The sequence below is a fragment of the Rhinopithecus roxellana genome, chromosome 1 (assembly GCF_007565055.1).
Source record: "Rhinopithecus roxellana isolate Shanxi Qingling chromosome 1, ASM756505v1, whole genome shotgun sequence".
NCBI classification, from domain to species: domain Eukaryota; kingdom Metazoa; phylum Chordata; class Mammalia; order Primates; family Cercopithecidae; genus Rhinopithecus; species Rhinopithecus roxellana.
This window is the reverse complement of record NC_044549.1, coordinates 203,052,353-203,076,283: the sequence shown is the minus strand read 5'-3', so window position 1 is coordinate 203,076,283 and position 23,931 is coordinate 203,052,353. Positions and strand designations below refer to the sequence as shown.

The 23,931-nt window shown below is 46.1% G+C and overlaps 1 protein-coding gene, 1 long non-coding RNA gene and 1 pseudogene across 3 annotated transcripts in view; 1 reads left to right on the top strand and 2 right to left on the bottom strand.

Moving 5' to 3' along the window:
• Positions 1–1,084: 1,084 nt before the first annotated feature.
• LOC115899229 lies at positions 1,085–6,382 on the bottom strand. 2 transcript variants are annotated; one of them, XR_004058938.1, is made up of 2 exons: positions 6,244–6,382; positions 1,085–1,255 (listed from the first exon to the last, which is right to left on the bottom strand). It is a non-coding gene; the product is annotated as an uncharacterized LOC115899229 (long non-coding RNA). The 2 variants fall into 2 exon arrangements; XR_004058939.1 differs by lacking the exon at positions 6,244–6,382 and adding an exon at positions 4,921–5,056.
• Positions 5,165–23,931, top strand: part of UBXN7 (UBX domain protein 7) — a 78,801-nt gene continuing 60,034 nt past the window's right edge. The window contains exon 1 of the mRNA XM_010381192.2: positions 5,165–5,361. Within this exon, the coding sequence (XP_010379494.1) occupies positions 5,199–5,361 (163 nt within the window). The 5' untranslated portion in view covers positions 5,165–5,198. The remainder of the gene's footprint in view (positions 5,362–23,931) is intronic.
• On the bottom strand, positions 5,334–6,234 carry LOC104676380 (annotated as a pseudogene).

Genomic DNA, 23,931 nt, shown 5'->3' with positions numbered 1-23,931 from the left:
TAGTTGAGTCCCATTTTGTTAATTATTTCTTCTAGGAAACTGTAATTTATTGTCTAATTCATCAGCATAAAATTATTCATAATATTCTCTTATTTTTCAAGCCACGGCTCTATCTGCTATATCTTTTTTTCATAATATTGTGTGTGTCTCTTTTTTCTTAATCTGTCAAAGGTTTTATTTTTATTTTTATTTTTTGTTTATTTTTTGAGATGGAGTCTCACTCTGTCATCCAGGTTGGCGTGCAATGGTGCAAACTTGGCTCACTGCAACCTCCACCTCCTGGGTCCAAGTGATTCTCCTGCCTCAGCCTCCTGAGTACCTGTGAATACAGGCACCTGCCACCACGCCCAGCTAATTTTTGTATTTTTAGTAGAGACGAAGTTTCACCATGTCAGCCAGGCTGGTCCGGAACTCTTGACCTCAGGTGGTCTGCCCACCTCGGCCTCCCAAAGTGCTGGGCCTACAGGCATGAGCTACCACGCCTGGCCTGTCAAAGGTTTTCAATATTGTTATTTCAGAGAACCAGTTTTTGGTTTTATGAGTCCTCTCTTCTGTATTTTGTATTCTATTTTTATCAGTTTCTGCTCTTTATCATATTTTTTTAATATTTTTCTGTCATATTTCCCTGTTTGCCGAGTTGTTGTTCCTTTATTAACTTCTTGATTAAATGCTGCGCTACTTATTTTCCAGTCTTCTTCTCTAATATAACCAGTTAAGGTTATATATTTTCCTTTAGCTTCTGTTAAAACTCCACAAGTTTTGGGCCAGGTCTGTGGCTCACCCCTGTTGTAATCCCAGCACTTTGGGAGGCTGAGACAGGTGGATCACTTGATGTCAGGAGTTCAAGACCAGCCTGGCCACCATGGTGAAACCCCTTCTCTACTAAAAATACAAAAATTAGCCGGACATGGTGGTGTGCTCCTGTAATCCCAGCTACTTGGGAGGCTGAGGCAGGAGAATCGCTTGAACCCGGGAGGCAGAGGCTGCAGTGAGCCAAGATCTTGCCATTGTGCTCCAGCCTGGGCGACAGAGACTGTCTCAAAAAACAAAACAGGATGAAACAAAAAAGACCCCAACAAACCAGAACGCTCCACAAGTTTCGAAATGTATTTCCACGACCATTCCATTTTAAATCTGTGCCCGTACATTTCCTCTTCTCCATCCTGCTCTCTGCCCACGGGGCTGCCTGTGGGAACTACAAGGGGCTGCTCGCTGTGCCTTCTGTCTTCCATTTGGGTTCGGCCATTGAGGATTCCTGGCGGGAGATGGAAAAGGAGATCGAGGTCAGGGTATTTATTTCCCTGGGCTCTTCTCTGAGATTGCCTCAAGCTGCTCATGTCCCTTGACAGAAGGTCATTGCTTCTTGCATGGTGGTTTGCTCTACAAGAAAACCTCATTTGGGGGGCCGGGCGCGGTGGCTTAAGCCTGTAATCCCAGCACTTTGGGAGGCCGAGACGGGCGGATCACGAGGTCAGGAGATCGAGACCATCCTGGCTAACACGGTGAAACCCCGTCTCTAAGAAATACAAAAAACTAGCCGGGCGAGGTGGCGGGCGCCTGTAGTCCCAGCTACTCGGGAGGCTGAGGCAGGAGAATGGCGGGAACCCGGGAGGCGGAGCTTGCACTGAGCTGAGATCCGGCCACTGCACTCCAGCCTGGGCGACAGAGCGAGACTCCCTCTCAAAAAAAAAAAAAAAAAAAAAAAAGAAAACCTCATTTGGGATTTCTCTAACTTCTGTCTGTTCTCATCTCTTTGGACGTATGGGTTGTGACGTTCCACTGCTACTAGTATGAGATCCTCCACTGTTCCTTGTGATTTCCACATATCTTACCCAGGCTGGAGTGCAGTGGTGCCGTCACAGTTCACTGCAGCCTCGACCACCTGGGCCCAAGTGATCCTCCCACCTCAGCCTCCAGAGTAGGTGGGACTACACGCTTGCACCACCATGCCTGGATAATTAAAATTTGTTTTCCTTTCTTCAGAGATAGGGTCTCCCTATGTTGCCTAGGCTGGTCTCGAGCTCCTCCTCAAGTGATCCTCCTGCCTTGGCCTCCTAAAGTGCTGGGATTACAGGCATGAGCCACCGCACCCGTCCTTCATATTCATATTCTCTTTTTTTTTTTTTTTTTTTTGAGATGGAGTCTCACTCTGTTGCCCAGGCTGGAGTGCAGTAGCGCAATCCTGGCTCACCGCAACCTTCACCTCCTGGGCTCAAGAGATTCTCCCGCTTCAGCCACACGAGTAGCTGGGATTACAGGCACGCGCCATCATGCCCAGATAATTTTGTATTTTTAGTAGAGACAGTGTTTCACCATGTTGGTCAGGCCAGTTTGGAGCTCCTGACCTCAGGTGATCCCCAGCTTCAGCCTCCCAAAATGCTGGGATTACAGGTGTGAGCCACTGCACCCGGTCAGTCCTTCATATTCTTTAATAATCCAAAAAAGCTTTTCAAGGTTGTATTATTCATCAATTTGTTATTTATTTTTCCCAATTCCCTGGTTATCCATGGAAATTGTCTCATTTTCTTCCCTTCCTTTCCCCCCCACCCCCCACCGTGGAATCTTTTTGGCCCCCTGTCTCATTTTCTTTTATCTTATTTTTTGATTTCTAAAAAAATGCCTTCTGGAGTTGTGGATGCCACAGCCTTTATCACCTTTTCTTGCACTGTTAATCTAAATCATATCATTAAATCTGAATTATAAGACTCTGGAAATAGACCTGGTAAACCTGCAGAGCTCATTGCTAGCTTCTCCATCTGATGGAGGTACAGTAATCACTGTGTTAGTTTTTTAGTTAATGGTGTTATACCATTTTATGTGGAGCTTGATTATGCATGGCTGGCTAGTGACTCAGCCTTTAGGATGAAGGGTTAGGGAGACAGAGGTAACACTTTCTTGATTTGACTTTCTTCCCTTGCGTGTTTTTGCACCTCTGCATCAAATGTGAAGGAATCAGCTTCTGAAATTCATGACTGGTCCCTGTCCTTCCTCGGCCCATCTAGGGATCTACAGCAACCTGGAAGGCAGTGCCAGGACCAATCTGTCATTTAACTTAAAATACTTTTTTTTTTGAGACAGAGTCTTGCTTTGTCACCCAGGCTGGAGTGCAGTGGCATGATCTAGGCTCACTGCAACCTCCGCTTCCCGGGTTAAGGGATTCTCTTGCCTCAGCCTCCCAAGTAGCTGGGATTATAGGTACCTGCACCACTACAGCAGCTAATTTTTTTATTTTCAGTAGAGATGGGGGTTTCGCCATGTTGGCCAGGCTGGTCTCGAACTCCTGACTTCAGGTGATCTGCCCGCCTCGGCCTCCCAAAGTGCTGGGATTACTGGAGTCTGCTTTCTTTTACATTAATCATATCTTCTTGAAACTACAGCCCGGCCGGGGCGCGATGGTTCATGCCTGTAATCCCAACACTTTGGGAGGCTGAGGCAGGCGGATCACTTGAGGTCAGCAGTTTGAGACTAGCCTGGTCAACATCGTCTCTACTAAAAATACAAAAATTAGCCGGGCGTGGTGGTTCGTGCCTGTAATCCCAGTTACTTGGGAGGCTGAGGCAGGAGAATCGCTTGAACTCGGGAGACAGAGGTTGCAGTGAGCTGAGATTGCGCCACTGCACTCCAGCCTGGGCAACAGAGCGAGACTCCCTGTCAAAAAACAAAACAAAACAAAACAAAAAACTATACCCCTTGATTTGACATGGCTATTTAAATTCTCCCCAATAGCATATTTACTCTTAAGATGTGTCAATTCTTCAGATAGCTCATCCCATCTTTTATTGGGTCATTTTCCTCTGAAGATGCAAAATATGTGGGTGGAGGCTGGAAGGTGGGAGGCTAAAACAAACGGAATCACACGGCATCTCTTTTTTTTTTTTTTTTGAGACGGAGTCTCGCTCAGTTGCCCACGCTGGAGTGTAGTGGTGCAATCTCAGCTCACTGCAAGCTCCACCTCCCGGGCTCACGCCATTCTCCTGCCTCAGCCTCCCGAGCAGCTGGCACTACAGGTGCCCGCCACCTCGCCCGGCTAATTTTTTTGTATTTTTAGTACAGACGGGGTTTCACCGTGTTAGCCAGGATGGTCTCGATTTCCTGACCTCATGATCCACCCACCTCGGCCTCCCAAAGTGCTGGGATTACAGGCGTAAGCCACCGCGCCCGGCCGCACGGAATCTCTTTTAACTTTATGGGCAAGGTGGGGGATCATTAGATTTGAGCGCACCCCACTCATGTAACTGTTTTACAAAATACTTAAAATTATTCAAGTAACACACGAATACACACACACACACACACACATATATATATATATATTTTTTGAGATGGATTCTTGATATATTTCCCAGTCTGGTCTCGAACTCCTTGCCTCAAGCGATTCTCCCACCTCGGCCTTCCAAAGTGCTGGGATTACAGTCATGAGCCACTGCGCCGGGCCAATAATGTTTGTTTAAAAATAAAAAGATAAATAAGAAACTCGAAGTAAAGTCTGCTTTGACCATCGTGCCGATCGTTCTCCTCTCTGAAGGTAACCATTACCAGCGTTTTGAGCACACTTTTCCAGTCTCCTTTCTATATGTCTTCTTAACTCTGTTGCATATACAGAATTTCTTTTTATACACATGACACCTCTTGGGGTCTCACTAAGACGCTAACGGGAAACGTGATGGCCAATTTATTTAAGGAAAGCAGACTAAATAACCGCTGATGAAAACCTACTGGGTGTCAACCCTGCGCTAGGTGCTTTCTTTGGCATGAAGGGTTCTGGAATTTCACTCGCCACAGTCGGTGAGCTAAGCCATTAGTCTGGAGGCTGGGGGCCGGGGACGGGGAGAGTCGCTTCAAAGCGAGGAGGTAGGGTTTGTATTTTGATGGGACCTAACAGAGCGCGGAGCAACTGCGAAGCAGAAAAAATACAGTTACCGGAGTTGGCCCTGTCCATAAAGCTCGCGAAGCTGAAATGCGAAATATCTGCCAAGACCGAAGCTTCCTTCGGAATGTAGGAATCGACACTGCGCCTGCGAGACTAGCCTTGGAGCCCGGAGAGGCAAGCACCAGCAGTGGCAAAAACGATGCACCGGGCAGGCAGCAACCGAGCAGCCAACCGGAGAGCGGGGAGCGCGCCGGGCCGGTGGGCAAGTGCGCCTGCGCAGACAGCTGGGGGAGGGGCGGGGCTTGGGGGCGGGGCTTGAGGGCGGTCAATGCGCCTGCGCACACCGCGCGGCGAGGTGGGGGAGGGCAGTCCGTGTGTGTCTGTGTTGTTGTTCGGCGGCGGCGGCGGCGGCGGTAAGATGGCTGCCCACGGGGGCTCCGCGGCGTCCTCGGCGCTGAAGGGGTTAATTCAACAGTTCACCGCCATCACCGGTAAGAGACGCGGTTACCGGAAGGTGGAGGGGGGGTCCGGAGCGGGCGGCGGGTCTGCCCCGGGCTTCCCCTTACCTTCAGGCATTCCTCCTTCGGGCTTTACCCACCGCTCCCGTCCTCCCTCCTGAGGAAGAGGCGACGACGGCGTCGGGGTCTCCGGGTTCAGGCGGGAGACAGCCCCCCGCGCTCCCGAGACCCTCGTTCTCTGTCTCCTAGTAGTGTGGAGGGAGATCCCCCAACTCCCCGCCAGCCCAGACCCGGGAACGGGCCGAGTCCGCCGCCCCCGCCGGCCCGGGGACCCGGGGGCGGGAGGAGTGGGGGGCCGCACCCGGGCCACCGCCCTCCTCCTCCTCCTTCATCATCTTCCCTTCTCTGTGCAGCCTGCGATGCGGTGCCTCTGCTCACCTCCTGTCTCCTTTCTTCCCCGGCCAGGTCATTCTGCCCCGGTCCCCGGCCTGCCCTTCCCCTTTCCGGGCCCCTCGGAGCCATCGCCGTGGCCCTGGCGGGTTCGGGCCCTCCCGCCTTCACGGCGAGGCCGGTGGGTTCGGCCGTGCCTTTACACTTCACGGGGGACAGGCCGCCAGAAGCGGGGGTGCTGAGGAGGACCTCAGGGACTGAGGCTTAGAGGGAAGAAGGAGGGGGAACCCCGAAGCTGAGTCGGGGAGGCCTGGAGGAATCCCGGGTGGCGTTTCCCACCTCCCCATAATAAAATCAGAAGGACGGAGACGATGGCGCCGGGGCCTCCTGCTGATAAGATAGGGATGGCGGCAGAAACTTCTTTGAGAGTAAATCTGTTTCTGGGTGTCAGTATCCCCGGAACCCTAGGCCTAGGCTGTTCTCTCCCTTTAGACCCCTGCGAAGGGCACACGCAGATCCTCTTACCGCCTGGAGGAAAGGCCTTAAAGCCATTCTCTGAATTCTGTCCTGTTTCTCTCCGATGGTGCTGAACTTTTCTTGCATGAGTTATTAGAGGGCGGAGCAAATGATGAAGTGCTCTGTGGAGGGATTTGAGGGAAGAGTACTCCAGTGTGCCTGAGTGTAATTTTGCCGTTCTAGTTTGTCATTTTGGAAGGAGGTCAGAATGTTAGTTCCCTTTCTCAACGGATCTGTACTTTCTCTCGGAATTTGTTAGATGCGGAGAATGTTTCCATGTTAATGTTCCTAGAGTTTAACGTGCAATACCTGGTTAAGTAAAATTTTGTATTGTTTTAACTACTACAGATTGTATACTAGTTAAAGTTTTATATTAAAGCTAGCTTTATTTTTTTGCTTTGCAGTGATAACGAGATATTTGACGCATTGTTATCTAGCTTGTGGGCGTGGAACATCAGGTCAAAGTTAGTAAAGTAAAATTTGTAATAACATTGGGGTGAGGAGTTACATGATAACTTCTCTTAATATTTTTAAACTTTGTGACTGGATTACTGAAGATATAAAGGGTTGAATTATTATATTGAATATATAAAGTCTAACAAATCATTATGTCTAACAAATCATTGCTGTGGAGAAGATTATTGTGTATGTTAGTGTTGATGCGTTATGCTTATATAGAAAAATTTTCGCAGTGAATCTGATAAAGAAGTGAATATCACTATTAATCCTTTCTTTAGATTTCCTAGAGATGGTTTATGATGCCACTTGGGCCTGGCGTGGTGTCTCACACCTGTAATCCCAGCAGTTTGGGAGACGGAGGCTGGAGATTCACATGAGGCAAGGAGTTGGAAACCATCCTGGGCAAAACATAGTGAGGCCCCATCTATACAGAAAAAAAAAAGTGAGCTGGATGTAGTGGCACCGACATGTAGTCCCAGCTACTGGGGAGGCTGAGGTGGGAGGATTGCTTGAGCCTAGAAGTTCAAGGCTGCAGTGAGTTGATCATGCTACTGCACTCCATCCCTGGCAGGAGAGCAAGACCATTTCTCAAAAAACAAAAAGAAGGAAAAAAAGCCACATTATTATTATTATTTTGAGACAGAGTCTCACTCTGTTTCCCAGGCTGGAGTGCAGTGGCACGATCTTGGCTCACTGCAACCTCCACTTCCCGGGTTCAAGCCATTCTCCTGTCTCAGCCTCCCTAGTAGCTGGGACTACAGGCGCCTGCCACGAGGCCCGGCTAATTTTTGTATTTTTAGTAAAGACGGGGTTTCAACATGTTGGCCTGGCTGGTCTTGAACTCCTGTCCTCAAATGATCCACTCACCTCAGCCTCCCAAAGTGCTAGGATTACAGGCCTGAGCCAAGGTGCCTGGCCCTAAAAGCCACTTAATTAATTTTCAGTTTCTTATGCTAATTACTAGTCTTCCCAAACTCTGATTGGTTTAACGCCATTTTACTACTTCTGTTGCAACATTTTTATTAGGTGCACAAAAAAACCAAAGTGTGATGAGATGAACTGACTCACTTAGTTGCTTTAATTCTGTTTCTGTTAGTCTACACAGCTTGATTTCTGGATCAAGTTGGAGGCCCTCAATCAGTAGACAATGATATCTGAAAATCTACAGAGGGAAGATACCTTAGAGTGTTCTTGAAATACTGTGAATTTCTATTGATAATTTTTGGGATTCTTCTTACAAGTTAGTGATTAACCATTAGAAACACATGATTGAGGCCGGGCGCGGTGGCTCAAGCCTGTAATCCCAGCACTTTGGGAGGCCGAGACGGGTGGATCACGAGGTCAGGAGTTCGAGACCATCCTGGCTAACACAGTGAAATCCCGTCTCTACTAAAAAATACAAAAAGCTAGCCAGACGAGGTGGCTGGCACCTGTAGTCCCAGCTACTCGGGAGGCTGAGGCAGGAGAATGGCGTAAACCCATGGCGTAAACCCGGGAGCCGGAGCTTGCAGTGAGCTGAGATCCGGCCACTGCACTCCAGCCCGGTGACAGAGCGAGACTCCGTCTCAAAAAAAAAAAAGAAAAAAGAAACACATGATTGATTTCTTTTTGCCTTTTTTACATGCCTTAAAAAAGAATTTTTTGGAGTTCTCTACACATAACGTTTAAATCGTAGTGTTTATGATTAAAAGGTATTTTACATTTATTATTGCTAGATGAATTATAGTGACCTTAATCGCTTATGCTCTGATTTCACAGAGGTTTTACTTGGAAGCTCAACATTCTTGTAAAAACAAATGCATCATCAAAAATGTGAGTCCTTATTCCTTAGGCAGGAGCGAAAAAAAGAAAAAGAAAAAAATTAAAATAAATGTGAGTCTTATCTTTTCTTTGGCATTTAGAAATAGAACGGAAAATTGAAAGATTTTAGAAAAGTCTTATTTCTTACTGAATAGAACAGCTCTCTCTCTGATTCAGTGAGTATGACATAATGACTGATTTTTTATTTTGTTTATTTTTAATTTTTTATTTAAGAGATGGAGGTCTCCTCTCTTTGTTGCCCAGGCTGTTTTCCAACTTCTGGGCTCAGCCATCCTCTTGCCTCAGCCCTCCCAGTAACTGGGACTACAGGTGCACATCAGTGTGCCTGGTTCAGTAATGGCTGATTACAAAAAGAGATTATTAAAAAGACAATATCATAACAACTTTTGTTGTTGTTGTTGTTGTTTTGAGACGGATTGGGTCTTACCCTGCCATGCAGACTGAAGTGCAGTGGTCTGATCATGGCTCACTGCAGTCTCCTCCTCTTGGGTTCAGGTGATCCTCCCCCGCTCAGCCTCCAGGGTAACTTTCTATATTTTTTGTGGAGGTCTCACTTTGTTGCGCAGGCTGGTCTTGAACTCCTAGGCTCAAGCAGTCCACCCACCTTGGCCTCCCAAAGTGCTGGGATTATGGGCTTGGGCCACTGCACCTGGCTGAAATAATTTTGATAAAAGGGAAAAGAACTAATCCCCCTTCTCACAACAGCAATATTTGTTTTACATATTCCACTTCTTGTTTATATACTTATTTTTACATTGTAGATCATAGTATATACAATTTCTGAGATTTCTTTTTCTTTTTTTTTTTTTTTTTTTTTTTTAAAGATGGTCTTTTCTGTCACCCAGGCTGGAGTACTGGAGTACAGTGGCACAGTCATAGCTTGCTGCATCCTTTACCGTCTGGGCTCAGGTGATCTCCTGCCTCAGCCTTCAGAGCAAGTTAGAACTACAAGCGTGTGCTGCTATGCCCAACTAAAAGACACAGTTCTGGAATTCTCACTAACATTATGCCGTAAACAGTTTTTACATGGTCAGACTGATAAGCAGGTGGCCAAGAGAAGTTACGACCTTTGTAGTAACTATACTGAGAAGCTATGTATACAGCATGGTTTGCCATTTATGCTTGCTTTTTGGGTCCCCCCCCAACCCCACAGAATTTCACTAAGTCACCCAGTCTGGAGTGCAGTGGCGTGATTTCAGCTCACTGCTACCTAAGAAAACCAGTCTTGGTACTTTCATAGTCATTCCACATTTTACAGTACTACTGTTTGATGTCCTCTGATTTATCATACATGGCTTTGAATTACTGTTGAACACTTTCAGAAGTCATATCAATTCTCAAAACATGAAGGAAAAATATGCGGCTGGATCTATTCTGAAAGAGCAATTTTTAAAGAATGTTTTGAAGCTGGGTGTGGTGGCTCACACCTGTAATGCCAAGCACTTTGGGAGGCCAATGCGGGTGGATCACCGGAGGTCAGGAGCTTGAGACCAGTCTGGCCAACATGGTGAAACCCTGTATCTGCTAAAAATACAAAAATTAGCTGGGCATGGTGGTGGGCGCCTGTAATCCCAGCTACTCAGGAGGCTGAGGCAGGAGAATCTCGTGAACCCAGGAGACAGAGGTTGCAGTGAGCTGAGATTGGGCCACTGCACTCCAGCCTGGGTGACAGAGCGAGACTCTGTCTCAAAAAAATTAAATTAAATTAAATTAAATTAAAAGTATTTTGAGCCATGGCAGTATTCCATTAGCACCAACTTTGGGCTGACATCTACCACACATATACACTAGTGCACATGTGTAATCAGAATAATTCATGGAGTGAAGGTGAGGGATACATAGACACTATAGAACAAGTGCAAAATAAACTAGAAGGTAAGGACAAATGTGAGGGCATAGAAAGTAGAGGCTGAGAAGAGTACAAGAGGTTCCTGGTACAGAAATTCATAGAGCTTTGTGCACAGTGGCAATCACATCCTTCAGAAAATGATAGAGCCTCATTGTAGAAGAGGCCTTAGTCTTTCAGACTGGTGAGTACATATTTATTATAAAAATTAGGAGCTGTCATGTTTGTAGTATTTAGCTTGATGGCCAATTTCCATTCATACTCCTTTTTTTTTTTTTTTTTTGAGACGGAGTCTCACTCTGTGGCCCACGCCGGAGTGCAAAGGCATGATCTTAGCTCACTGCAGCCTCTGCCTCCTGGGTTCAAGCAATTCTCCTGTCTCAGCCTCCTGAGTAGCTGGGATTACAGGCGTGCGCCACCGTGCCCGGCTCATTTTGTATTTTTAGTAGAGACTGGGTTTCTCCATTTTGGTCAGGTTGGTCGTGAACTCCCGAACTCAGGTGATCCTCCCGCCTTGGCCTCCCAAAGTGCTGGGATTATAGGTGTGAACCACTGTGCCCAGCCTCATTCATATTCTTTTGTACGGAACATTTCCTTTCTCTTGGGTTAATATTAAAATGTGATTAAGTTCTCTGTGTCTGGAAAGGTGGTCACAGTATTATAGATGTTAAGAGAAAACTTCAGGAATTTTAACAATAGTTTCAATAGGTGATAATTAAGTTTCAGGATTTCTTTTTTTGTTTTTTGAGACCAAGTCTCACCCTGTCACCCAGGCTGGAGTACAGTGGTGCGATCTTGGCTCACTGCAATCTCTGCCTCCCTGGTTCAAGTGATTCTCCTGCCTCAGCCTCCGAAGCGGCTGGGACCACAGACACGAATGCCTGGCTAAATTTTTTGTATTTTTAACGGAGATGGGGTTTCATCTTGTTGGCCAGGCTGATCTCAAACTCTTGACCTCAGGTGATCCACCCACCTCAGCCTCCCAAATTGCTGGGATTACAGGCGTGAGCCACCACGCCTGGCTGAAGTTTCAGAAATTTAAGGGAGGTAATTTTGAGTTGCAAATGCAATCTTATTAGTAAATTCATTTTTTATTGATAGACTGCTATGTGCCAGGCGTGGTTCATATCTTAAGGATACAATTGTGAGCAAGCCATGGTGTCTGTCCTCAGAAGGCTTAAAGGTTAACAGGAATAGAGACACATGAACAGGTATTAGAATCCAGTGAGAGAATGGTAAGGAGCTGATACGGGAGCACTAAAGAGGGAGGTCAAGAAAGGCTTCCCAGAAGAAATAATTTTTTATCTAAATCCCTAAAATCTGGAAGACGTTTCTGGTAGGAGGAACGTGCAGAGACTTGGAAGAGAATTGGGCAGATATATATACAGACAGAGATGAGAGAGGTGAGACAGTAGGTTTAGGGAATTGATCATTCCAAATGAGTAAAGCACAGCTAGTGCAATAAATGGACTTATAGGAGATAAATGGGAGATTGGATTGGGCCTTGTAAGCCATGTTAAAAAAAATCTTGGCTTTATTCTGAGAATAGTGGGGAGTCAAGGGTTTTAATTAGAAGAGTGAGACTGGGCACTGTGACTCACACCTATAATTCCTGCACTTTGGGAGGCTGAGGTGGGAGGATCCCTTAAGGCCAGGAGCTTGAGATCAGCCTGGGCAGCATAGTGAGACCCCATCTCTACAAAATATATTAAAAATGTATTTATTAAAAAGGAGTTACATCTGATTTGGCCGTTTTTTTTTTTTTTTAAAGAGTTACTTGACTGTAGTGGAGAAGAGATAGGTTCAGAGATCAGTATTGTATAATCAGTATAATACTGTTGTATTAACCCAGGAAAGATAGATAGTGGTGTCCTGAAAAAAGTTAGTGGCAGAGAAGTGGACTCCAAAAGATATGGGAAGAAATCAGAGTCAAAATGAAGTTTAGCATTCTGTTTTGGACACGGAGGTATGTAAGAGGGCTATTTATGAAGGTATGGAATAGCAGAAAGGTGTGGGGAGAAGGCGGTTAGCTCAGTTTTGGATAAGTTAAGGTGCTGCTGATAAGACTTCCAAATGGAGCTGTTCAAGCAGATGAATATTTGGATCTAGAAAGAAGTGTGACAAATCTGTCGTATTGATGGCAGTTAAAGTTATAAAAATGGGGCCGGGCGCGGTGGCTCACACCTGTAATCCCAGCACTTTGGGAGGCCAACGTGGGTGGATCACCTGAGGTCAGGAGTTTGAGACTAGCCTGACCAACATGGTGAAACCCCATCTCTACTAAAAATACAAAATTAGCCAGGCATCGTGGCGTGTGCCTGTAATCCCAGCCAGTCAGGAGATTGAGGCAGGAGAATTGCTTGAACCTGGGAGGCGGAGGTTGTAGTGAGCCAAGATCGCTCCATTGCGCTCCAACCTGGGTGACGGAGCGAGACTCTGTCTTAAAAAAAAAAAAAAGTTGTAACAATGGATGAGGCAAGGCCTAGTGGCTCACACCTGTAATCCTAGCACTTCAGGATGCCAAGATGGAAGAATTACTTGAGGTCAGAAATTCAAGAGCAACTTGGACAGCATAGCAAAGAGCCTGTCTCTACAAAAAGTAAAAAAAAAAATTAACTGGGCCTGGTGGTGCACGCCTGTAATCCTGGTTGACTTGGGAAGATTGCTTGAGCCCAGAACTTTGAGGCTACAGTGAGCTATGCTCCTGCTGCTACCCTCCAGCCTGGGTGACAGAGAGAGACCTTGTCTCTAAAAAAAAAAAAAAAAAAAAAATTAGGAAAAGAGAAAGGATGGCACCTTGCAGGAGAGAGTGTAGTGTGGGAAATAGCAGACTCCAGGACACAGTGCTGAGGGGACACCGACATCTGGGGGACTGCAAAGAGGAAAGTGCAGAGAAGACTCAGGAAAAACTAAAGATGTAGGAGGAAAACCAGGAGAATATCATGGCACTTAAAACATCAGTGGTCACGCATGGTGGCTCACACCTGTAATCCCAGCACTTTGGGAGGCTGAGGTGGGTGGATCACACGAGGTTAGGAGTTTGAGACCAGCCTGGCCAATATGGTGAAACCCCATCTCCACTAAATATACAAAAAATGAGCCGGGCATGGTGGTGAGCACCTGTAATCCCAGCTACTCGGGAGGCTGAGGCAGGAGAATCGCTGGAACCTGGGAGGTGGAGCTTGCAGTGAGCCGAGATTGTGCCACTGCTCTCCAGCCTGGGCAGGATGAGAGTGTGACTCTGTCTCAAAAGAAAAAGAAAAGAAAAGTGAAAAATTATTTTGTAAATGGAATAATAATTACTCTCTAATTTGTCCTTTGTTTAGCTAGTACAATTAGCTTCAAGATGGCTCTCCTGTCCCTGTGGCACTTCAGAATCTTAGTGTTGATAAAATTCACATCTGTGCAGGACTTTAAGTGCTCCAAGGTACTTTGGGTTTATCTGCTCACCCTGTCAGGTGGATAAGTCAGGTGGAGGTTGAAGGCCAGGCAGGTAAGCAACTGGTCTCCAAGACTGGGATTGTCCTGCTGTGCCCCACCTTATGCTCCCTGAGGCTCTGAGCCGAGTTTCAGGCCTCTGCCATGTCCCTACTCTTCCATGCCCCAGCTCCACAGTTTCCCAAGGATACAGTGAAGCCAGCTGGCACCTGATGGTCAGGCAGGAGGGGAACAAGTACCCCCATGCCCATCACAGCCAAGAAAAGAAGCACAGTGGCCAGGCCACAATCTGGAGTGGGTGAGAGGCCAGCTCCACCCATCCCAGTGGGATGCCTGGCCCTGCAGCTCCAGAGAGGGTCCGCTGGTCCACACAGGCACTATCCACACGCTCCTCTCAGGGACCGGCTTGTTGGAGGGCCTGTTGCCAGTGTTCTTATACATGGTAGATGCTCAGTAAATGTTTGCTGGCGTGGAAACATTTACGCGTTGCGGCGACCTGCCAGTTTAGCCACATGCCTGGCCTTCTGCCCTCCCAGGGCAGCTGTACCTCAGCCCCTTGTGGTGGACGATCCCCAGATCAGGTGGTGACGGGCCCACTAGGTTGGGCTGTTGTGTCCTCTGGCTGTGGCTCGGTCAGGCTGGCATGCAGCCAGGCGAGGACTTGGCGGGCTGGGCTGCCTGTAGCCTAATCTGTTTTTAGTCTCCTGTTTTCCAGAATGTCATGTAAGTGGAATCACAATATGTAGCTTTTTGAATCTGGCTTCTTGCTCTTAAGCTATTGCATTTAAGATTCATTCATGTTGTCGTGGTTCGTAGCTCCTTCCTATTTATTGGGGAATAGTATACCATTGTATGGTTGTACTGTGGTTTGTTTATGCGTTTATCAAATGAAGGATACTTTCCAGTTTGGGAACATTATAAATAAAGCCAGAAACAGTAGTATACAAGTGTGTGAATATCTTTTGAAAAATACCTAGGAGTGTGTTTATTGGATCGTATAATAATAGTTATATTAACTTTCTAAGAAGCTGACAAAGAATTTGTGGCTTTCTGGTATAGTGACCTTCTAAAGTCACTTTGGAAAGTATAGTGGCTTTGAGAGGCTGTGGGAGGATTGCTGGAGGCCAGGAGTTTGACACCAACCTGGACAACAAAGAGAGACCCCCCCATCTCTATTAAAAAAATAATAATAGTCCAGGCACGGTGGCTCATGCCTGTAATCCTAGCACTTTGGGAGGCCGAGGCGGGCGGATCACGAGGTAAGGAGATCAAGACCATCCTGGCTAACATGGTGAAACCATGTCTCTACTGAAAAATAGAAAAAATTAGCTGGGCGTAGCATCAGGCGCCTGTAGTCCCAGCTACTCGGGAGGCTGAGGCAGGAGAATGGCGTGAACCTGGGAGGCAGAGGTTGCAGTGAGCCGAGATGGTGCCACCGCACTCCAGCCTGGGCGACAGCGAGACTATGTCTCAAAAAAAAAATTAAAAAATAAAAATAATAGTAATAATAAAAGAGAGTTCCAGTTCTGCATTCTTGCCATCATTTGGTATTTTTAGTTGTCTTTTTTTTCTTTTGATACAAAATCTCACTCTCTTGCCCAGGGTGGAGTGCAGCCGTGTTGTCATAACTTACTACACCCTCAAGCTCATGGGGTCAAGTGATCCTCCTGCCTCAGCCTCCTATGTAGTTGGGACTACAGGCACACACCACCATGCCCAGCTAATGTTTTATTTTCTGTATAGATGAGGTCTTCCTGTGTTGCCCAGGCTGGTCTCAAACTCCTGCCTTGGTCTCCCACAGTGCTGGGGTTACCGGTGTGAGCCTCCACGCCTGGGGTTTTTTTGTTTGTTTGTTTGTTTGTTTTTTTGAGATGGAGTCTCGCTCTGTTGCCCAGGCTGGAGTGCAGTGGCCGGATCCCAGCTCACTCAAGCTCCGCCTCCTGGGTTTACGCCATTCTTCTGCCTCAGCCTCCCAAGTAGCTGGGACTACAGGCGCCCGCCACCTCACCCGGCTAGTTTTTTGTATGTTTTTTAGTAGAGACGGGGTTTCATCGTGTTAGCCAGGATGGTCTCGATCTCCTGACCTTGTGATCTGCCCGTCTCGGCCTCCCAAAGTGCTGGGATTATAGACGTGAGCCGCCGCGCCCGGCCTGTTTTTTGTTTTTGAGATGGAGTCTCACCCTGTCACCCAGGCTGGAGTGCAGTGGCGTGATCTCGGTTTATTGCAACCTCTGCCTCCTGGGTTCAAGCGATTCTCCTGCCTCACCCTCCCAAGTAATTGGGACTACAGGCGCATACCACCATGCCTGGATAATTTTTGTGTTTTTATTAGAGACAGGGTTTCACCATGTTGGCCAATCTGGTCTTGAACTCCTGGCCTCAAGTGATCTGCCCACCTCAACCTCCCAAAGTGTTGGGATTACTATGAGCTACCATGCCTGGCCATTTTTTTTTTTTAAAGCTATTTCAATAAGTGTGTAATGATATGTCATTGTGGTCTTAATTTGCATTTCTCAGATGACTAATGATATGGGGCATTTTTCATGTAATAACGTACCATCTATAAATCTTTTTTTTTTTTTTTTTTTTTGAGATGGAGTCTCGCTCTGTTGCCAGGCTGGAGTGCAGTGGTGCGATCTCAGCTCACTGCAGCTTCCACCTCCTGAGTTTAAGCTGTTCTCCTGCCTCAGCCTCCCAAGTAGCTGGGACTACAGGCGCCTGCCACCACACCCAGCTAATTTTTTGTATTTTTAGTAGAGACGGGGGTTTCTTCATGTTGGCCAGGATGCTCTTGATCTCCTGACCTTGTGATCTGCCTGCCTCGGCCTCCCAAAGTGCTGGGATTACGGGTGTGAGCCAACGCGCCTGGCCACCATCCATAAATCTTTCAAGCCCCAACTTTTAATTAGATTCAGCAGACATAAAATTACTCTATCAAATTGCTGTAAATGTTTCTGAATGCTTCCACTGGAATTTGTATTTTTATCTTGTCACAGACTAGTAAGAGATAGCTGGTCTAAGGACTACTGTTTGGGTAGCACTGGCCTAGGTGATGGCAGAGCAGGAACTGGAACTCTGGCATCTTGGCTCCTAGGCGCATGCATTTCCCACCATTAGCACTAGTTCCCGCACCACTGGGTCCTTTTGTGAACTCATGAATGTTTGCCCTATCCCCTAACTTAATAATTCGATTTCTCTGTACTCACTTAGTTTTTTTTGGTATGCATTTAAAAATGTTTTCAATATTTGAAAGCTTAAAACTCCAGGATTAGAGGCTGAGGTTAAAATTTCAGCTTATTTCTCACGACTATCATCCACTCCCATATCCTTGGCAAGTAGTTTAGCTTCCTTTGGTATCATTGCTGGGGAAAATGTGGAGCGGAAAAGTAACCTCTTGTCCCTGTCATTTCTGTAGAGGGGTGAGGACGATTGTTTTAAAAGTCTCTGTGGCTGCTGTACTTTGGTTTTGGATGGTGGTGAGGAGATGGTCGCTGTCCTTTCGGCACTGAGCGTGGTGCAGATAGTGTGCGTAAGAATATAAACTAGAAGGTAGCAGCATGAAAATGGCCATCGTAAATTGTGTGCCACAGCTGGGTTAAGTAATGCCCTTTGGTGCCATTCATTAGCAAGTGTAAGACAGATGGAGAGAAGGACAGATAAGGGAAGTTTCAGAAGGGGGTTCATGTGGTGAGAAACAAAGTAGGACTCCTGTCATGGGGTATAGATGACTGGATTAGATTAAGCTACCCTGCTGCTGCCTACAATATTGGAGCCTCAAAATAAGCCCATTTTTAAATTTTTTTTTTCTTTTTTTTTTTTGTTTTTTTTTTTGAGACGGAGTCTTGCTCTGTCACTCAGGCTGGAGTGCAATGGCGCAATCTTGGCTTACGGCAACCTCCACCTCCCAGGGTCAAACGATTCTCCTGCCTCAGACTCCTGAGTAGCTGGGATTACAGGCACGCATCACCATGACTGGCTAATTTTTTTGGTACTTACAGTAGAGATGGGGTATCACCATATTGGCTGGTCTCTCCTGACTTCAGGTGATCCGTCCACCTTGGCCTCCCAAAGTGCTGGGATTACAGACGTGAGACACCGTGCCCAGTCCCAATAAGCCCATTTTCAACAAGTTTGCAAAAGAGTTTAAATCTGTAAACTTGTCAAACTTGTTTTATTAGCCCCCACTTAAAAAAAAAAAAAAAAAAAGAAAGAAAAAAGTTATGTTCTTCTAACTGTAGTAAGTCCAAATTCTTTACAGCTGATCCATCAGTAATTGTTAAGCACCTCTCGGGTGTATAGGTAAAATGTAGGTAAAATGTGTAACTTCACTAAACTTGTTTATCACTGTTCCTTGCCTTACATCATTTAGCCCTCCTTACTTTTCAACGTCTTCCCTGTCAGTTAACCTTCACTTCTTCATATTCCTCTGTGTAGCTCAGTGGTAGTGTTATAGGCAATTACAGTAGGACAGTTCTATCCATTCCAGAAGTTTAACACTTTTAGTTGCCTTGCTGACAAATTACCGCAAATTGAGTGGTTTAACACACATTTATTCTGTCGTGGTTCTGGAGGCTGGAAGTCTGAAATGAAGGTTCGAGTAGTCTTTTGGGGGACATTTTTCAGTCCACCACATCACCCCTGGCTTCTCTCCACGAAATTCCAGTAGTGTCCCCAACTCCCCAGGCATGAAACACCAAAAATGGTCTCTCCTGTTACTGAATGCCTCCAGGGCTTCGACACTGAGAACCACTGGAACCTTTAATTCTCTTTCAGTTAGCTCCTGTTTCTAAAATGATTCACTAAGTGTTACGCTAAGAACAACTGATGATACAGGAACAGATGGCTTAGTTTGGCTTTATTTAAGAAAGTGAATGGTATACTTTGCTTCATGGACTTCTTTCTAGCACTACCTTTGTTCAGACTTACCAAGATTTAGCATGTGCTTCCTTTTTAAAAAATCTGTGTGTGTAGTGGCACTTTTTTTGGAAAGCTCTTGCAGGTCACTGTCTTGACAGAATCCAAAGATGGAAGTCATCCTGTCACATTATTTATTTATTTATTTAGAGATGAGATCTTGCTCTGTGGCCCAGGCTGGAGTGTAGTGGCGTGATCTTGGCTCACTGCAACCTACACCTTCTGGGTCCAAGTGATTCTCCCACCTCGGCCTCCCTAGTAGCTGGGACTACCGACGCCCACCACCAGGCCCAGCTAATTTTGGTTATTTTTAGTAGAGATGGGGTTTCGCCATGTGGGCAGGCTGGTCTCCAACTCCTGGACTCAAGTGATCCGCCCACCTTGGCCTCCCAAAGTGCTGGGATTACAGGCATGAGCCACCACGCCTGACCTCAGATTGTTACCTTTCTACAGTCTTCACACAACCATTTAATGTGAGAACCTAACCATTTCAGGAATGGTTAGGTATGGTAGCACCATCTCAGGAATATGCTCCCTAAAGGTTAGGTTCTCACATTAAATGGTTGTGTGAAGACTGTAGAAAGGATGGCAAAATAGTCTTTCCCCATCCTCTAACTCTGGACCCTGAGTGTTGACATCATCTGCCCCAAAATATTACAGTTGTTATCTCCTTTACTATAGTTTTATTTGTTGTGCATTGTAATGCCATTCGCTGTAGAATCCTTTTAATAAATTCTTTTGTAATGTTTAACTCTATAGACCTATGAATCTTAGAAATTTTAGAATACATACTGTACTTCTCTTTAGTTTTCTACTGCCTTTATATCAGCTCTCAATGCTTCTCAGTCACACTGGAGTGCTGTTACAGATTTCTTTGAGGCAGATCCCTTGCATGTATCATTTTGTTCTCTATGCATACCATTCACTTTCTAGTGTAATAGTTTTTTGCTGTCTTCATTGTACTGCTCTTAAAAAAAATGAGTGTTTAACTCGAATGAGACACATGTTCATAGCATCAGATGAGTGAGAAAAAGAAAAATGAGATGTCTTTCTCTGCCTGTTTACTGTCAAAAATGTATTTCTCCATAAGCTATATATATTCACACTTTATACGTCCATGTCATTTATATACAGAGTACTGTAAACTTGGGACTGTCTGTCTGTCTCCCTGCCTCCCTCCCTCCCTCCTTTCCTTCCTTCCTTCCTTCCTTGCCTTGTCTTCTTTTCTTTCTTGAGACGGAGTCTTGCTGTGTCACCCAGGCTGGAGTGCAGTGGCATGATCTCGGCTCACAGCAACCTCTGCCTCCTGGGTTCCAGCGATTCTCCCACCCCAGCCTCCCGAGTAGCTGGGATTACAGACTCCTACCATCATGCCCAGCTAATTTTGTGTTTTTAGTAGAGACAGGGTTTCACATGTTGGTCAGGCTGGTCTTGAACTCCTGACTTCAAGTGAGCCACCGTGCCTGGCCAGTCTATTAATAGCTAACTGCTGATTGAGAGGTGTCTCAAGTTCTTTAATGTGAATTTTCTTTTTTTTTTAAGAGACAGGATTTTACTCTGTCACCCAGGTTGGAGTGGTATGATCATAGCTCACAGCAGCCTCAAAACTCCTGGACTTAAGCAATCCTTCCACTTCAGCCTCCCGAGTAGCTGGGACTATAGGCACTTGCCACCACGCCTGGCTAATCTTTTTATTTTTTGTAGAGATGGGGTTTTTTACCATGTTGCCCAGACTGATCTCAAACTTCTGAGCTCAAGCAGTCTGTCTGCCTCTGCCTTCCAAAGTGCTGGGATTACAGTGTGAGCCACCACACCCAGCTGAATTCTCTTAATTCACAGTGGCATTTCATGAAGTTGATAAATCCCTATTTTATAACTGAGGAAACTGATGCCTAGAGAAATTAGTAACTTGCTCAGAGTCACACTAGTGAATGACAGAAGTAGGAGTCAAACCCAGGTTTATCTGAGTAGTTTCCAGGCTCTTACTAAATCATGTCTATTCTGTATTCCTTAGCATGAGTACAGAAGGGAATTTGAAGAATATTTTCTCTTTGTTACTGAGCATAAGACAGGGCAGAGGCAGGCCGGGCGCGGTGGCTCACGCCTGTAATCCCAGCACTTTGGGAGGTTGAGGCGGGTGGATCATGAGGTCAGGAGATCGAAACCATGCTGGCTAACACGGTGAAACCCCGTCTCTACTAAAAATATGAAAAAATTAGCCAGGCGTGGTGGCGGGCGCCTGTAGTCCCAGCTACTCTGGAGGCTGAGGCAGGAGAATGGCGCGAACCCGGGAGGCGGAGCTTGCAGTGAGCCGAGATCGCGCCACTGCACTCCAGCCTGGGGAACAGAGCGAGACTCCATCTCAAAAAAAAAAAAAAAAAAAAAAAAAAAGGCAGGGCAGAGGCAAAGGTTTTTATACATTAATTTTAACTTCTTGCTGTGTCTGTGGCTCCAGGTGCTTAATGTCTTTTCATGCCCTAAGTTGCCCTCACGTGGTACTGCAGGCCTTTCTTACCTCTTCCCTGAAAGGCACTCGTGACACTAAAGCTACTTATATCCCTCTTCTTCTAAATCAACGCCCTTTTCCTCTATGTAGCAACTCTAAATTCACTGTTACTAGCTTCTAAGAGAAGGCAATGTGATTGAATTAATTTAGATTATGAAATGATTGATACATCCTTAACTCTAGTAAGTCTTCATATTTTTAAATAGGATGTTTGTTTACCCAAATTAATCTCTGAATTGGAAGTATTTTAGGCAGCATAATAACATGAAAAAAAAATAGGCACTTAGGGAAAGACTTTTGGGCTAGGCAGACTAAAATGTTGACAGGCCTGCTTGCTTGAGGATTGACTTCACAAGTTTCTGATTCTCATCAGAACCCACAAATTCTCTAAATGGTTCCCCTGGCAGTGGCATTGGAGTTCTGGTAGGTGAAGGGTGGTGGAAAGGGTGGCAACAATATTTGTATGTAGTGGCATTTTTAAGTTGAATTTCCTTTTTTTTTTTTTTTTGAGACAGTCTTGCTCAGTCGCCTAGGTTGGAGTGCAATGGTGTGATCTCAGCTCATTGCAACCTCTGCCTCCTGGGTTCAAGTGATTCTCCCGCCTCAGCCTCCCTAGTAGCTGGGATTATACGCTCCCACCATCATGCCTGGCTAATTTTTGCAGGGACGGAGTTTCACCATGTTGGCCAGGCTGGTCTCGAACTCCTGACCTCAGGTGATCTGCACCCCCCTCAGCCTCCCAAAGTGCTGGGATTACAGGCATGAGCCACCATGCCTGGTGTAAGTTGAATTTCCTATGACCAGATAAATTTGTGAGTGAAAGTAGCCAGCGCTGGTTGCTGTTATGGCAGAAGTGAGTTTAATTTCACCATCAACATGTTCTTTCTGCTTTTTTGTGGTGCTGTAGTGCAGTATGAGCACTTAGACAAGAGCCAAAATAGTGTAAATTTGGCCACTTAATTCTCTGAAAAGGAAGTTTGGTCCATACCTTGAGAAGCTAGTTTTAGGGTTCATTGGGAGGCAGATGTTAACAGATTGTGCATCTCTGCTAGAACAAGCAGCCAACAGTAGCCTTCCTGTAAGAAACCTTTAATTTTCAGCTGCTGTCTAAATTAAAATGGTAGAGTACAGTAGTCACTGAACTTTTTTTTTTTTTTTGAGACAGAATCTTGTACTGTCTCCCAGGCTGGAGTGCAGTGGCACGATCTGGGCTCACTGAAAGCTCCGCCTCCCGGGTTCACACCATTCTCCTGCCCCAGCCTCCCGAGTAGCTGGGACTACAGGCGCCCGCCACCATGCCTGGCTAATATTTTGTATTTTTTTAGTGGAGACGGGGTTTCACTGTGTTAGCCAGGATAGTGTTCATCTCCTGACCTCGTGATCCGCCTGCCTCGGCCTCCCAAAGTGCTGGGATTACAGACGTGAGCCACCACGCCCAGCCTTTTTTTTTTGAGATGGGAGTCTCGCTCTGTTGCCAGGCTGGAGTGCAGTGGCGCAATCTAAGCTCACCGCAACCTCTGACTCCCTGGTTCAAGTGATTTTCCTGCTTCAGACTCCCGAGTAGCTGGGATTACAGGCACATGCCACCACACCCAGCCAATTTTTTTTTTTTTTTGTATTTTTTTTTAGTAGAGATGGGGTTTCACCATGTTGGCCAGGTTGGTCTTGATCTCCTGACCTCGTGATCCACCCATCTTGGCCTCCCAAAGTGCTGGGCATGAGCCACCGCGCCTGGCCCACTGAACTTTTATAGACTAGCATTTAAGAAGTATGATAATATGGCCGGGCGTGGTGGCTCACGCCTGTAATCCCAGCACTTTGGGAGGCCGAGGTGGGGAGATCACAAGGTCAGGAGATTGAGACCATCCTGGCCAACACGGTGAAACCCCGTCTCTACTAAAAATACAAAAATTAGTTGAGCATGGTGGCGGCGCCTATAGTCCCAGCTACTCGGGAGGCTGAGGCAGGAGAACCGCTTGAACCTGGGAGACGGAAGTTGCAGTGAGGCAAAATGTCGCCACTGCACTCCAGCCTGGGCAACAGAGCGAGACTCTGTCTCAAAAAAAAAAAAAAAAAAAAAAATAGGCCGGGCGCGGTGGCTCAAGCCTGTAATCCCAGCACTTTGGGAGGCCGAGACGGGCGGATCATGAGGTCAGGAGATCCAGACCATCCTGGCCAACATGGTGAAACCCCGTCTCTACTAAATATACAAAAAATTAGCCGGGCGATGTGGCGGGCGTCTGTAGTCCCAGCTACTCGGGAGGCTGAGGCAGGAGAATGGCGTGAACCCGGGAGGCGGAGCTTGCAGTGAGCCGAGATCGCGCCACTGCACTCCAGTCCGGGCGACAGAGCAAAGACTCCGTCTCAATAAAAAAAAAAAAAAAAAAGAAGTATGATAATACAACACAATGTAACTGGAGACAGTGTACAAGTATTAGGGAAACACTGAAAGCCTCAGGTTTTGTGAGTAAGAATGTGGTAGCATATGTGTCTTGAAATTGTTTATCAAATTTATGCTGTTTTTGCCCGAAGAATTTGTATTTAGTTGCATAACATAAGTTGGCTGTGGGGATATTAGAACTTTTCCTTTCCTTCAAAAAGTTGCATTTGTGTTTTTGTTTTGATATTTCATTTTTTAAAGTGTTTTATGATATTTAGAATGTTAAATTTGTGTATAGTACAATTTAACTTTTGGTTCAGCTCCACTGAGAAC